Here is a 15,766-nt window from a genome sequence, read left to right on the forward strand (position 1 = left end):
TAATTGAATAGTGTACTTGACATAGAGAACTTATCATTAGATACAGGGGGCATTCCACGACTGTCTAAAGACTACGGTTGTTAAACCCCTGCTCAAGAAAAATAATCTCGACTTCTCTGTCTTCAACAACTTTAGTCCAATTTCTAACACTCCTTTCTTAAGTAAAAGTCTAAAAAAGGCAGGTTTTAAGCAGCTAAAGGATTATCCGAATAAACATTGTATTCTTGATAAGTTTCTGTCAGGTTTTAGAACAAATAAAAGTAAAGAAACTGCACTGGTTAAAGTAGCAAATGATTTGTGGATTAATGCGGACAGAGACCATATATCTGTTCTTGTTCTCTTAGACTTGAGTACAGCTTTTGACACCATAGACTGCAGTATTCTTATAAATAGCCCTAGACAATGGGTGGGGCTCTTTGTCAGTGCCTTACATTGGATTCAGTCTAATTTAAAAGGTAGAAAATTCTTTGTTAGTTATAGTGATTGAATCTTGGAGACCCATGATATTTCATATAGTGTACCACAAGGATCTATTCTAGGTTCACTGCTTTTTTCAATCTACATGCTTCCAATTAGGTCAGATTATCTCAAAGCATAAGGTGAGCTACCACAGCTAAGCAGATGACACAAAGCTTTATTTATCAATTGCACCTGATAACCCTGATGCTTTTGGCTCCTTGATCCAATGTCTTAGCAGTATTTCCGATAGGTTGAGTAGAAACTTTCTCAAACTATCCATCCATCCATTGTCTCCCGCTTATCCGAGGTCGGGTCGCGGGGGCAGCAGCTTGAGCAGAGATGCCCAGACTTCCCTCTCCCCGGCCACTTCTTCTAGCTCTTCCGAGAGAATCCCAAGGCGTTCCCAGGCCAGTCGAGAGACATAGTCCCTCCAGCGTGTCCTGGGTCTTCCCCGGGGTCTCCTCCCGGTTGGACGTGCCCGGAACACCTCACCAGGGAGGCGTCCAGGAGGCATCCTGATCAGATGCCCGAGCCACCTCATCTGACTCCTCTCGATGCGGAGGAGCAGCGGCTCTACTCTGAGCCCCTCCCGGATGACTGAGCTTCTCACCCTATCTTTAAGGGAAAGCCCAGACACCCTGCGGAGGAAACTCATTTCAGCCGCTTGTATTCGCGATCTCGTTCTTTCGGTCACTACCCATAGCTCATGACCATAGGTGAGGGTAGGAACATAGATCGACTGGTAAATTGAGAGCTTCGCCTTGCGGCTCAGCTCCTTTTTCACCACGACAGACCGATGCAATGCCCGCATTACTGCGGATGCCGCACCGATCCGCCTGTCGATCTCACGCTCCATTCTTCCCTCACTCGTGAACAAGACCCCGAGATACTTGAACTCCTCCACTTGGGGCAGGATCTCGCTACCAACCCTGAGAGGGCACTCCACCCTTTTCCGGCTGAGGACCATGGTCTCGGATTTGGAGGTGCTGATTCTCATCCCAGCCGCTTCACACTCGGCTGCGAACCGATCCAGAGAGAGCTGAAGATCACGGCCTGATGAAGCAAACAGGACAACATCATCTGCAAAAAGCAGTGACCCAATCCTGAGCCCACCAAACTGGACCCCCTCAACACCCTGGCTGCGCCTAGAAATTCTGTCCATAAAAGATATGAACAGAATCGGTGACAAAGGGCAGCCCTGGCGGAGTCCAACTCTCACTGGAAACGGGTTCGACTTACTGCCGGCAATGCGGACCAAGCTCTGGCACCGATCGTACAGGGACTGAACAGCCCTTATCAGGGGGGCCGGTACCCCATACTCTCGGAGTACCCCCCCACAGGATTCCCCGAGGGACACGGTCGAATGCCTTTTCTAAGTCCACAAAACACATGTAGACTGGTTGGGCAAACTCCCATGCACCCTCCAGGACCCTGCTAAGGGTATAGAGCTGGTCCACTGTTCCGCGACCAGGACGAAAACCACACTGTTCCTCCTGAATCCGAGGCTCGACTATCCGACGGACCCTCCTCTCCAGGACCCCTGAATAGACTTTTCCAGGGAGGCTGAGGAGTGTGATCCCTCTGTAGTTGGAACACACCCTCCGATCCCCCTTCTTAAAGAGGGGGACCACCACCCCGGTCTGCCAATCCAGAGGCACTGTCCCTGATGTCCATGCGATGTTGCAGAGGCGTGTCAGCCAAGACAGTCCTACAACATCCAGAGCCTTGAGGAACTCCGGGCGTATCTCATCCACCCCCGGGGCCCTACCACCAAGGAGTTTTTTGACCACCTCGGTGACCTCAGTCCCAGAGATGGGGGAGTCCACCTCTGAGTCCCCAGGCTCTGCTTCCTCATTGGAAGGCATGTTAATGGGATTGAGGAGGTCTTCGAAGTATTCCCCCCACCGACCCACAACATCCCGAGTCGAGGTCAGCAGCGCACCATCCCCACCATATACAGTGTTGACACTGCACTGCTTCCCCTTCCTGAGACGCCGGATGGTGGACCAGAATCTCCTCGAAGCCGTCCGAAAGTCATTCTCCATGGCCTCCCCAAACTCCTCCCACGCCCGAGTTTTTGCCTCAGCAACCACCAAAGCCGCATTCCGCTTGGCCTGCCGGTACCTATCAGCTGCCTCCGGGGTCCCACAGGACAAAAGGGTCCTGTAGGACTCCTTCTTCAGCTTGACGGCATCCTTCACCGCCGGTGTCCACCAGCGGGTTCGGGGACTGCCGCCACGACAGGCACCGACCACCTTACGGCCACAGCTCCGGTCAGCTGCCTCAACAATAGAGGCACGGAACATGGCCCATTCGGACTCAATGTCCCCCACCTCCCTCGGGATGTGGTCGAAGTTCTGCCGGAGGTGGGAGTTGAAGCTACTTCTGACAGGGGGCTCTGCCAGACGTTCCCAGCAGACCCTCACAACACGTTTGGGCCTACCACGCCTGACCGGCATCCTCCCCCACCATCGAAGCCAACTCACCACCAGGTGGTGATCAGTTGACAGCTCCGCCCCTCTCTTCACCCGAGTGTCCAAGACATGTGGCCGCAAGTCCGACAACACGACCACAAAGTCGATCATCGAACTGAGGCCTAGGGTGTCCTGGTGCCAAGTGCACATATGAACACCCCTATGCTTGAACATGGTGTTCGTTATGGACAATCCGTGACGAGCACAGAAGTCCAATAACAAAACACCGCTCGGGTTCAGATCAGGGGGGCCATTCCTCCCAATCACGCCCTTCCAGGTCTCACTGTCATTGCCCACGTGAGCATTGAAGTCTCCCAGCAGAACGAGGGAGTCCCCAGAAGGTATGCCCTCTAGCACCCCCTCCAGGGACTCCAAAAAGGGTGGGTACTCCGAACTGCTGTTCGGTGCATACACACAAACAACAGTTAGGACCCGTCCCCCCACCCGAAGGCGAAGGGAGGCTACCCTCTCGTCCACCGGGGTAAACCCCAATGTACAGGCTCCAAGTTGGGGGGCAATAAGTATACCCACACCTGCTCGGCGCCTCTCACCGGGGGCAACTCCAGAGTGGTAGAGAGTCCAGCCCCTCTCAAGGAGATTGGTTCCAGAGTCCAAGCTGTGCGTCGAGGTGAGTCCGACTATATCTAGCCGGAACCTCTCAACTTCGCGCACTAGCTCAGGCTCCTTCCCCTTCAGAGAGGTGACATTCCACGTCCCAAGAGCCAGTTTCTGTAGCCGAGGATCGGACCGCCAAGGTCCCTGCCTTCGGCCACCACCCAACTCACACTGCACCCGACCTCCTTGGCCCCTCCCATAGGTGGTGAGCCCATGGGAAGGGGGACCCACGTTGCCTCTTCGGGCTGTGCCCGGCCGAGCCCCATGGGTGCAGGCCCGGCCACCAGGCGCTCGCCATCGAGCCCCACCTCCAGGCCTGGCTCCAGAGTGGGGCCCCGGTAACCCGCGTCCGGGTTTTTCTTCATAGGAGGTTTGTTTAACCGCTCTTTGTCTCATCCCTCACCTAGGACCAGTTTGCCTTGGGTGGCCCTACCAGGGGCATAAAGCCCCGGACAACAGAGCTCCTAGGATCATTGGGACACGCAAACCCCTCCACCACGATAAGGTGACGGTTAAAGGAGGGGCTTTCTCAAACTAAATAAAGAAAAAACAGCAATCTTACCGATTAGGAAACATGGAAGTAGGTTATTAGAAGTAAAGTTGATCCCTTAGGTTTAAGTCAAGTCAGAGGTAAAGAATATAGGGGTAATCATTGACTCTGAACTAAACTTTAAATCGCATATTAACAGGATTACTAGGACTACATTTTTTCACTTATGGAGTATAGCAAAAGTTAGACCTCTCATAACTTCACAAAATGCTGGAAAATTAGTTCACACTTTTGTTTTTAATCGATTAGGTTACTGTAATGCACTCCCAACAGGACTACCTAAGCAAGACATCAATCAGCTGCAATTAATGCAGTATGCAGCAGCCAGAATCTTAACTAGACTAGAAAAAAAATTCAGCACATCTCACCAGTTTTAGCGTTGTTACATTGGTTACCTGCGTCATTCAGAATAGACTTTAAAATACTACTAATGTCGACTTATCTGTAATTTTATATAGTGTATATATTTTCCTGTTTTTTACATTGCTATGTATCATATCTTGATCTCAACAAATCATTGATTGCAAAAAATTGTACTAATGGTTTATAAAGCCTTAAATAATCTTGCTCCATCCTATAATTTGGAATGCCTGCCCCCCAACACTCCAAGTCAAAACCTTAGATCTTCAAATAGAGGTCTGCTTATAATTCCAAGAGCCAAGCTTAAAAGAAGTGGTTATGTGACCATTTCCTGTTACGTACCTAAAATCTGGAATACTTTACCAATAAAAATTCACCAGGCTAATACTGTGGAATATTTTTAAAAATTGCTTAAAAACCATTATTTTAATTTGTCTTTTTTATAGCTATGTTTAAGTTCTATTCCTGATAGACTATATGAGTATAGAATTATCATATTCTTCATTGACCCACGATCTGTACTAATTCCCACTATTCTCTTCTGTCTTTTCCAGTTCTTCTGTGGTGGTGATCTGCACCACCACCACCTGATCACAGCACCATGCAGACACCTGTGATGATGGAATTAAGGTGGATGTCTCAGGTGTCCACGGAACCAACTGCATCAAGATTTAAGAACATTTACAGTGGTGTGAAAAACTATTTGCCCCCTTCCTGATTTCTTATTCTTTTGCATGTTTGTCACACAAAATGTTTCTGATCATCAAACACATTTAACCATTAGTCAAATATAACACAAGTAAACACAAAATGCAGTTTTTAAATGATGGTTTTTATTATTTAGGGAGAAAAAAAATCCAAACCTACATGGCCCTGTGTGAAAAAGTAATTGCCCCCTTGTTAAAAAATAACCTAACTGTGGTGTATCATACCTGAGTTCAATTTCCGTAGCCACCCCCAGGCCTGATTACTGCCACACCTGTTTCAATCAAGAAATCACTTAAATAGGAGCTGCCTGACACAGAGAAGTAGACCAAAAGCACCTCAAAAGCTAGACATCATGCCAAGATCCAAAGAAATTCAGGAACAAATGAGAACAGAAGTAATTGAGATCTATCAGTCTGGTAAAGGTTATAAAGCCATTTCTAAAGCTTTGGGACTCCAGCGAACCACAGTGAGAGCCATTATCCACAAATGGCAGAAACATGGAACAGTGGTGAACCTTCCCAGGAGTGGCCGGCCAACCAAAATTACCCCAAGAGCGCAGAGACGACTCATCCGAGAGGTCACAAAAGACCCCAGGATAACGTCTAAAGAACTGCAGGCCTCACTTGCCTCAATTAAGGTCAGTGTTCACGACTCCACCATAAGAAAGAGACTGGGCAAAAACGGCCTGCATGGCAGATTTCCAAGATGCAAACCACTGTTAAGCAAAAAGAACATTAGGGCTCGTCTCAATTTTGCTAAGAAACATCTCAATGATTGCCAAGACTTTTGGGAAAATACCTTGTGGACTGATGAGACAAAAATTGAACTTTTTGGAAGGCAAATGTCCCGTTACATCTGGCGTAAAAGGAACACAGCATTTCAGAAAAAGAACATCATACCAACAGTAAAATATGGTGGTGGTAGTGTGATGGTCTGGGGTTGTTTTGCTGCTTCAGGACCTGGAAGGCTTGCTGTGATAGATGGAACCATGAATTCTACTGTCTACCAAAAAATCCTGAAGGAGAATGTCAGGCCATCTGTTCGTCAACTCAAGCTGAAGCGATCTTGGGTGCTGCAACAGGACAATGACCCAAAACACACCAGCAAATCCACCTCTGAATGGCTGAAGAAAAACAAAATGAAGACTTTGGAGTGGCCTAGTCAAAGTCCTGACCTGAATCCAATTGAGATGCTATGGCATGACCTTAAAAAGGCGGTTCATGCTAGAAAACCCTCAAATAAAGCTGAATTACAACAATTTTGCAAAGATGAGTGGGCCAAAATTCCTCCAGAGCGCTGTAATAGACTCATTGCAAGTTATCGCAAATGCTTGATTGCAGTTATTGCTGCTAAGGGTGGCCCAACCAGTTATTAGGTTCAGGGGGCAATTACTTTTTCACACAGGGCCATGTAGGTTTGGATTTTTTTTTCTCCCTAAATAATAAAAACCATCATTTACAAACTGCATTTTGTGTTTACTTGTGTTATATTTGACTAATGGTTAAATGTGTTTGATGATCAGAAACATTTTGTGTGACAAACATGCAAAAGAATAAGAAATCAGGAAGGGGGCAAATAGTTTTTCACACCACTGTATGTTAGGTAGAATGCCCAGTGGGAGCTGTAGAGTCTTTTGGCCTTGGAACCCCTGCAGATTTTTTTTTTCTCCAGTCTACGATTTTTTGTTTTTTCTGTTCTACTGGCCATCTGACCTAGCCATTTTCTTTTGTTACTTATTTTTTAATAGAATTGTCTAATCTTGTTTTTTTCATGTAACCTTCTCTTTGATATCTTGTAAAGCAATTTGAACTACAGTGTTTGAAGGAAAATGTGCTATATAAATAAACTAGAAAATCGTGCTTGCGAAAATTTCACAAGAATAAAAGCATTAATGAAATAATGATGAGGGAGAGAGGAACATCACATGTTACAGTAAGAAAGGATATTATTTTAATAGGTAGTGACTTGTGAGAGGACTTAATATTAGAACAGTCACATGATTAGTATGGGATGTTATTATAGTCATTTACAACAGCATGAATACTTACAATACAAAGTGTAACATGAACAGGTTAACAGAACATATTGGATGAGAAGGGAAATGCAGGGCACATGTAAGTCAGTATGTGTGAAGTGTGGCCGTCAGGTAATGTAGTCTACCAAGTCTCACTTCTGCAATAAGACTCTTACTTTTATCACAGAAACACCAGGCTAGACTATGTGCCACCCCTTAATAAACTAAAAGTTTGTAACAAGCCAACTGTAAGTCTCCTCCTTTTATTGGCCAAGGGGGTTTTCAACCTCCCAATTTTTTATGGCCATTGTCTTGAATACATCCATGGTGCAAACCTCTCCCTGTCTTATACCAGTTTCCATGCCTTTAACAATCTTATAGGTCAACTAATGCATGCACCAGGCTTATCCTTCTTCTAGCATCCTTTACTTTCCCACACTGGTGCCAGTCTCTCTGTATCTCTCATGGAGGTCTTATGCTGGGCTTTACTCTGCCCTGAGCCTTCCTGGCGCTCTTTCTAATAAAATCTTAAGAGCCAGGCACCACATCACAGTGTGTTATCTTTTCATCTATCACAAAATGCAAAAAGTTTTTTTTTTCCATAGATTAAGTTCTTTAATGCTATTGTTTGTTTTTTAACATCACATTATTCACTATTTCAAAAAGCACTGTGAAAAAAAAAAATTTTTGCCGAATAAAATGAATCTCAATAGATTGCCTAATCACAGCTGCACATATACTGTAGGATTTAATGTCAGTTTTTATTTTTTATTAGTTAGAAAAAAAAGGGGAGGAAAAGAATGTAGTTAACAATTGAAGGACTAGGAAAAACAGAATACCGTAAATGTGCAACTCTGTGAATGCCTTTAGCTCCTATCATATTATGCTTGTGATGTTGGCTGAATAATGTTTTTGCTTAATCATTGATCCTAGCTTTCATATTTTTTTTCTTGGATTGGTTTACCCGCTATTTACATTTTTTTCAATTCACCCTCACATATTTTTAGTCATAATTTTAATTGTGCTCCTAGTCATGGCACACATTATCTTTTACTTTGATTATGCAGTTTTGTTATTTGCATCCTTTGTTCTGATGTTTGCATTTGACAATTCAATTGACAATCCGTTATGACATAATATGAAATCTAAAAATATCTGGATGGGATTTTTATGTCACTTTTTGGCTCAGAAAGTCACACACGTATGTATATGAATGGTGCACACTTATTGTGATTAAACAGTTTCTTACATGTTCAAGTAATTATACCGTACACCATTTTGTAAAATGACCCAGAGCCAATAAAGCTTGGCCCAAGACAAACCAACACTAATCATAATTATGTTTATTGAACAGTATCAATAATGTGAATTTTGTAAGAACTCCGGTTCTCATGACCTTGAATTAGATTAAGCATATTCAGAAAAGGAAAGGAGGGTAATTTACTGGAAGTGATACAGTATGTTTTAATTATGAACTTATTGTTCCACATTGAGTATAACATTTGTTTATAATGACACAAGAGTAAAACAATGTACAGTCATGGCCGAAATTATTGGCACCCCTGGAATTTTCCTTGAAAATGTACCATTTCTCCCAGAAAATTGTTGCAATTACAAATGTTTTGGTATACACATGTTTATTTCATTTATGTGCATTGGAACAACACAAAAAAACAGAGAAAAAAGCCAAATCTGACATCATGTCACACAAAACTCAAAAACCGGGCTGGACAAAATTATTGGCACCCTTTCAAAATTGTGGCTAAATCATTTTATTTCAAGCATATGATGCTCGTTTGAACTCACCTGTGACAAGAAATAGGTGCTGGCAATATAGCAATCACACCTGAAGCCAGTTAAAATGGAGAAAAGTTGACTCAACCTTTCTGTTGTGTGTCTGAGTGTGCCACACTAAGCACGGAGAACAGAAAGAAGAGCAGAGAATTGTCTGAGGACTGAACCCACTGAATCCGAACACAGGGTCACAGGGGTCTGCTGGAGCCAATCCCAGCCAACACAGGGCGCAAGGCAGGAACCAATCCTGGGCAGGGTGCCAACCCACCGCATGACACACACACCCACCCACACACCAAGCACACACTAGGGACAATTTCAGAATCGCCAATCCACTTAACCTGCATGTCTTTGGACTGTGGGAGGAAACTGGAGCACCCGGAGTAAACCCATGCAGACACGGGGAGAACATGCAAACTCCACGCTGGGAGGACCTGGGAAGTGAACCCGTCCTAACTACGAGGCAGCAGTGCTACCACTGCAAGCATTTTATATATTTCACAATTTTACAATTTACAGCAAAACTTAATAAAAATACATTCTAAAAACATTTTAGAATAATATGAGCTGGAAGTTTAATTAGTTTTGTAAATATTAAAACAATTTTTTTGATGAAGGATTTTTTGAAAAAAGCTTTTTTGTTACAGATTTTTTCATATGGTTAATATATTGCTGTTCCTTCTTGTTGGAAGCTCTACAATACCTTTTGAAAGGTGAGAAATACTGCCTAAAAAGCCATACATACAGTAAAACTCTCTAATTAATAATAATGAAAGGATTTCACATCTCTGCTTTAAAAATGCAATATTACAAACACTAAAACATATAAATATGTTACACTATAGGAAAATAGTTAAAATTCATATTGCAGTGAAATACATCACTTAAGAAAGCATGTATTAATGTAGCATTTATATCAGAAAAGCCTGTGGAGCAAAAATAGCACATTCACCACAGAGACATGAAGGCTATAAATCAAAATCTTAGCTAATGGACCATCTCCAGGAAATACCTGTCAAGAGGAGTAAAACCAACTTTTGTGTTTTCAGCTTAGGAATTTCCAGGCATTACCCTGCTGGACAAGAGGTGTGCTTTACTTGCTATTTTCTCATATTCTGTCATTTATTATACTTTACCCTGGAAATTCTTTTGTGAATAATGTATACAGGTTTGTCATATACTTAGCAATATCTTACACCACACTAAGACCAAGCAATGTATGTTTCAGTTTTTGATGAAACAATATCACAGAATGAATAGTTTTGGAGCTTCAGAGACATAAAAAAGTGACACTTTCAAAATAGTATTATGTTATTCATTTTGTAAAAAGAGTCTAGGATAAAAACAATTGTGTACTAAGTACTTTGATACATTTAAAAATGTCTGAGAAGCTACTAAAATAACTGTCAACATCAGGCCAAACTTCCAGCTGATGCTACATCAGATCCTTCTGCTTTAGATATTAATAATGACAATGATAAGTAAAATAAGGAGGTGATTTTTTCTGTGAATTAAAATAACACAATTGTGGCTTAGACAAACTTCCATCTTGGGTAAATCCAGATAATAGTGATTATAATGGTTATGGCTAATCTTCATCTCTGCAAGCTCATCGGGAGACACCTGGTGCACGTCTGGGTGTGTATAAAAGGGGCCGCCTCCCTCCATTTGATGGCTGGAGTCAGGAGGAAGAAGGCAAGAGCTCGGTGGAGAGGAGTGGAGGCAGCGAAGAGAGGCATTGTGTAAAAAGGCCTGGACTTTGGGTTGAAGGGGGTTGTGTGTTTCACCTTTGTAAATAGTCGTGTAAATAAACGTGTTGTCGTGCTTAAAACAATGTTTGCCTGTCTGTGTCCGAGCTGTTCCCCACAGTATATATATATATAGGGTGAGTCAAAATTATATATATTATACAGGAAACTTCAGGCAGATGCACAGGCATCCCAGCCAGATATATTTACTGTACTTTCTCTGACTGGGATAAAAGGGATAAAAGGGAAGGGCATGGAAGGACTGTCGCTGAGGTCTGTTTATAGCCCTCGATGGCAGCTGCCCTGGATATTGGTGCCAGATTGGAAACCAGTAGGGCATGCTGGTAAATGTAGTCTGGTAATGCAGAACTGCTGGGGTTCACAGGTGCTGCAAGAGGGTGCTGCAGGGATTTATACTCCCTGTTATTGGGAACATCTGTATGAACCAGAAGTACTTCAAACAGGCAAAAGCCCTGGCACCAGAAGTAATCCCAGGTCTTCAATAAAAGGGACCACATTGCCTTGTCCAGATGAGTCAGAGTTAGGAGGAAGGAAGGCAACACTTGACTGGAGGACATAAGTTTGATAGAGAGAGGGACGAAGAAACAACTGGTTTTGTGCTTGTGTTTACAAGGTAATTAAAATAAACACCTTTTATTTGAACCTTGGACTGTGTTGGTGTGTTTATTTTTTGGTCTTATGTAGTAAATCATAGTCAACTGTGAAGTGTTGTTGTTGTCTTTAGCAAAGTCCCTGTTAGACTACAGTACATCCTGTTGCATAACAGTTGAATTCATGGAGCCCTCATGATATACCTTTTCACTAAAGGTAAATGTGCTTTGTCTGAAGACCTTTGTCTTCAACTGTTTTCTTGATTTTTTTCTTGATGTCACATACTGCTGGCTGATTACTTGTGGCTAGCCATTTAGGACATTTTTAATCCTTGTGAACTAATTGCTTTCTATAGCCTTAACTTAGCCTTTTAAAAGTGTTGCTGTTTATTCTCCATACAGTGACATTTTCTTAAGGATACCAGTGCAGTGAAATTAAAGAAGGAATCCAAGAAGTACTTTTTCCCTACACAAAAGTCTCTAAGACCCTAGAACAAATTAAAAAGTCAGAATGAAGAAGTTGTCCTGACAGCTTTAACAAACTAAATCAGCATGAAATTTCAGCAGTTTAATCATTAGCCAACCAAGCAAACTTGAACAACTAACTGCACTGTAATGGGTAAAAGTGTTATTCTTACAATAGGGAAATCTTTGTTACAATAAAAAAAAAATCACAGCAGGTAATATGATGCTATTTTCTCAGAATATGGAAAAATATTTATCCAATCTTCATAAATATTGATTTGGACTATAAAAATATTTTATTTCTCATCTAAATTTCTAAATGAGAAATCCTCCAAATAACAAGAACTTAGCCAAGAACAAAGGACACCAAACAAGCTTATATATATATATATATATATATATATATATATATATATATATATATATATATATATATACGGTATATATATATATATATATATATATATATATATATATATAGTGGTTATCAGCTGGGGGTGGTACCCAACCGGGATACCCAAGAGGACTGGAGGAGGGCTCACACCTCCTCCAGACCACGAGGGGGCGTCCGCCCTGGTTGTGTTGGGGACCACGGGTACACGGCTGTGAAGCCCAACCCTGTAGGGGCCCGTGGTCACCGGCAGGGGGCGCCCCAATGCCTAGAGAGCCCTGGACCTCAGCACTTCCGCCACACCGGGAAGTGCTGGGGGGAAGAGGAGCAGGGACACCCAGATGTCCTCCAAACCTTTATACCCCCAGAGTAATTGATTCTGAGCACCATCCATAATTTTGGGAAAAAACACAAGATATTATGGTTTTCTGTCCTGCACTATGTTAAATAACTTGCTATTATGGTCTCTGCCAAGCCCCTATTACAGCAATATTATGATATTTTCCTCTTTAAAATTCTATTTAAAGAGTGTCAGAGAATATAATTTCATTATTTTCCTTAACAGTTCTGTTAATCTTCATATGTGGAAGTGAAGCTACCTACAACCTTGACACATCTTAACAAAAGAAGCCAGACATTAGGTTTAAGACAAATATTAATTTACCGAATTTCTATTCATTGCTCATACATTGATATAAATACAATTACATGGAAGAATCTTCACTGTAAAAAGGAACTCTCAGGAATGTCTCAAAATCATCTGGAACTCAATTCAGGATAGACTGTGCTCAATTCACATGGAGCTACAACCTGGTGATTGGCTTCCAAGCAATATTTCAAAAGACACTCAAAAATCTAATTTTAAGATTGTGGCATCTGAGGCTGGGAATTGCCAATGCTGCTACCCTTACTAAACATCATTAGACCTTTAAAAAACTACCTATTGACCTGTAGAACTCACACAAGATGAATTAGCTTGCGGTCATTATGTATTTGGTGTTACTATATCTTAATAAATATAATGAAGCAACAAGCAAGACCAAAAAGTTAAAAAGAAATTGGTAATTTCATACCATGAGAAAAACGATGAACCCAGTAATATGCAAAGTCAACGCCAAGAAATGTCAGCCACCACGTCCATGGAGAGTCCCATGGCATTTCCAAAATTCGGTAGTTATTCCATACGTAGATGTACGCAGAGACCTCAAGACTTCTTCTTAACATCCTACATAAATTGAAATATTTGTTATAAATAACTCTGGTAATTACTGTATAACAGCATAATTAGTATTATATTTTCAAATGTTTATTTATTTTTGTAATGGCACAATTCAGGTATGCTACTTCATTACAGCCATTAAATAAGTTAGTGTTTCTTTTGCATGAACAGTCATGATTAAAGCAAGCATTCCTTACTTATATACCTTCATCCTTCTAATATCCAGATCTGAAGAAAGAATTCTTAAGTCATGAAAAAGAAAGTCAGAGCTGACTTATTAAGATGACAATATACCTTATAAAATGGCCAGTGAGTGTACATCTTTTGGAGATGAAAGTAAGATTAGTACATGCAGAGAAAATTCCTTACAAACAAACACATTGGTGCCAACTACACACAGTCGCTAGACCAGGATTTGAACTGGGTCTAGGGAGTGGTGAGGTAGCAAAAATTCCTGTGCCAGCTTCTAGCCCTCTAACAAAACAAATGATGAAATTATTAATGCTTAAATATAAAGATCCTATTTACCATGGATCATGCTATTAGTTTTTAAGCCTATTATTTGAGGAAATGTCCATAAACTTACCTGTCTGCAAAAATAATGTACTGAAAATTGTTAATGTTTGGTGATTTTGATCCAAATTTAAAACTTCTTCTATTTTAACTGTTGCACCTGCATTGAGCCTGGCAAAATTCTACTGCAATTTAATAAATCTGTCTTGTCTCAAAACTGATTTAACCCTTTAGACAGCCAATTAAACATCATAGTTTCATGCATTAGATAAGGCAATGTGCCAAGTTTGCCAGTGAATTAGACTAGTATACTCACACTGGAGTAAGCAAAATTCAGAAGAAATTTAACAAATGAGCCTGTCTTATCTCAAACCTGCGAATTAAAGTAGTCTAACAGAGTTTAAGCCATTTGTTGTATACTCACACAAGAGCCCAAATAAGAAATAATTGTTTTGTAATTATTGGTCATTTTTAATGACACAAATCAATGTATAACTTATCTCTTACTGTTAATACAGAATAAGAAACTGGGAGTGAGTAAATTGCCAGCCAAATAAGTAGGTAACTTAATTCTAAGGCTGTTCATAGTGCTTGTTTGTTTTCTTTTGCTTTTGTTCTTATTCTGGTGTTCTTTACATGAATTGGCTGCCAAAATGACCCTACACTTATGCAACTCGTGTTACAAATGTGACTTAGAATCACTGCGATTAAGTGACTGATGAGTCGCAAGATTTTAGCAATAATATTTAAATGTGACATGCTTTCAGTTTAAAACTCGTTTTGATTTTTAGCACAATCTTCCTATAATTCTTACCACCCTTTAAATAATTTATCATATAATGCAAAGCAAACAACATTGTTCTGACCATCTACTTATTAACAAAAATAAAAAACTTTTGCATTGCATAAAAAGACTAATTTGAAGACTTAGTTAACCGTTTGAAGATTGGACTATTTCTATTTCTTGTATACTTTATTAGATAGAGATAGCAATATACCTTTTTTATATTATTTGTTTTTATAACAATGAACCTTATTAAAATCAGTATGTAATACTCGACACTGTACTGCCATGTAAATTTAACTTTTTAGTGATATTGCAGGAAATCACTCAACAGAAGATTTTACAATTTAATATAATCAATTCTACTGTACAATAATATACAATCAAGTACATTTATATCTACCTATCTATATACTGTATATAAAATATGTATTATCATCCATCATGTGCTCTGTTATGGCACACAAGATGTCAGCTATCTTCACTTAAAAAATTCTTTGCATGCATTTGATTGTGTGTGCCTTCATATGTGCATACATGAATATTAAAATAATAAGTTAACACTATAGTTTAGGCACTGCAAACATGTGTCTATGACTTACACACAGTTCTTTAACAAAACATTAACAAATGCTTACTTTTCATATTAATAATTCAAACCATCAAAAAAGTGGTTATTTATCTCTGCAATGTGGTCTACTAAAATAACTTCAATTCGAGATGATCAGAGCAGCCATAAATGAGACATTTTTCTCTTGATATTGCATACTTCAGTATAAGACCTGTGAATACTTCATATTAACAAGATTTTGGGTGGTATGGAAGATGCAAAAAAAAAAAAAAAAAATGGAGTGGATTTTTATTTCATTGCAGACAGTATGAACCCAAGATATTTTATTTTTTCTCTGCTAAACTTCATTTTATTTGTTAATATACCTCCATACACAGAGCATTTACCACTTTGTAATTTTGCCATTCCTTCTAACAACACTTAAAAAATGTTTTGGCACTGAGGATACCAAGCGATGAAGTAGTTCAGAGTGTTATTTTATCCCATTCTT

General features: G+C 40.8%; 1 protein-coding gene across 4 annotated transcripts in view; it reads right to left on the reverse strand.

Annotated features, from left to right (window-relative positions):
* Nucleotides 1-15,766, reverse strand: part of agmo (alkylglycerol monooxygenase) — a 278,974-nt gene that overhangs the window by 226,538 nt on the left and 36,670 nt on the right. For all 4 annotated transcript variants that reach the window (XM_051935716.1, XM_051935717.1, XM_028817173.2 and 1 more), the window contains one exon: nt 13,263-13,414. In XM_051935716.1, the coding sequence (XP_051791676.1) occupies nt 13,263-13,414 (152 nt within the window). The remainder of the gene's footprint in view (nt 1-13,262; nt 13,415-15,766) is intronic.

The sequence above is a fragment of the Erpetoichthys calabaricus genome, chromosome 13 (genome assembly GCF_900747795.2).
Source record: "Erpetoichthys calabaricus chromosome 13, fErpCal1.3, whole genome shotgun sequence".
Taxonomy (NCBI): Eukaryota; Metazoa; Chordata; class Cladistia; order Polypteriformes; family Polypteridae; genus Erpetoichthys; species Erpetoichthys calabaricus.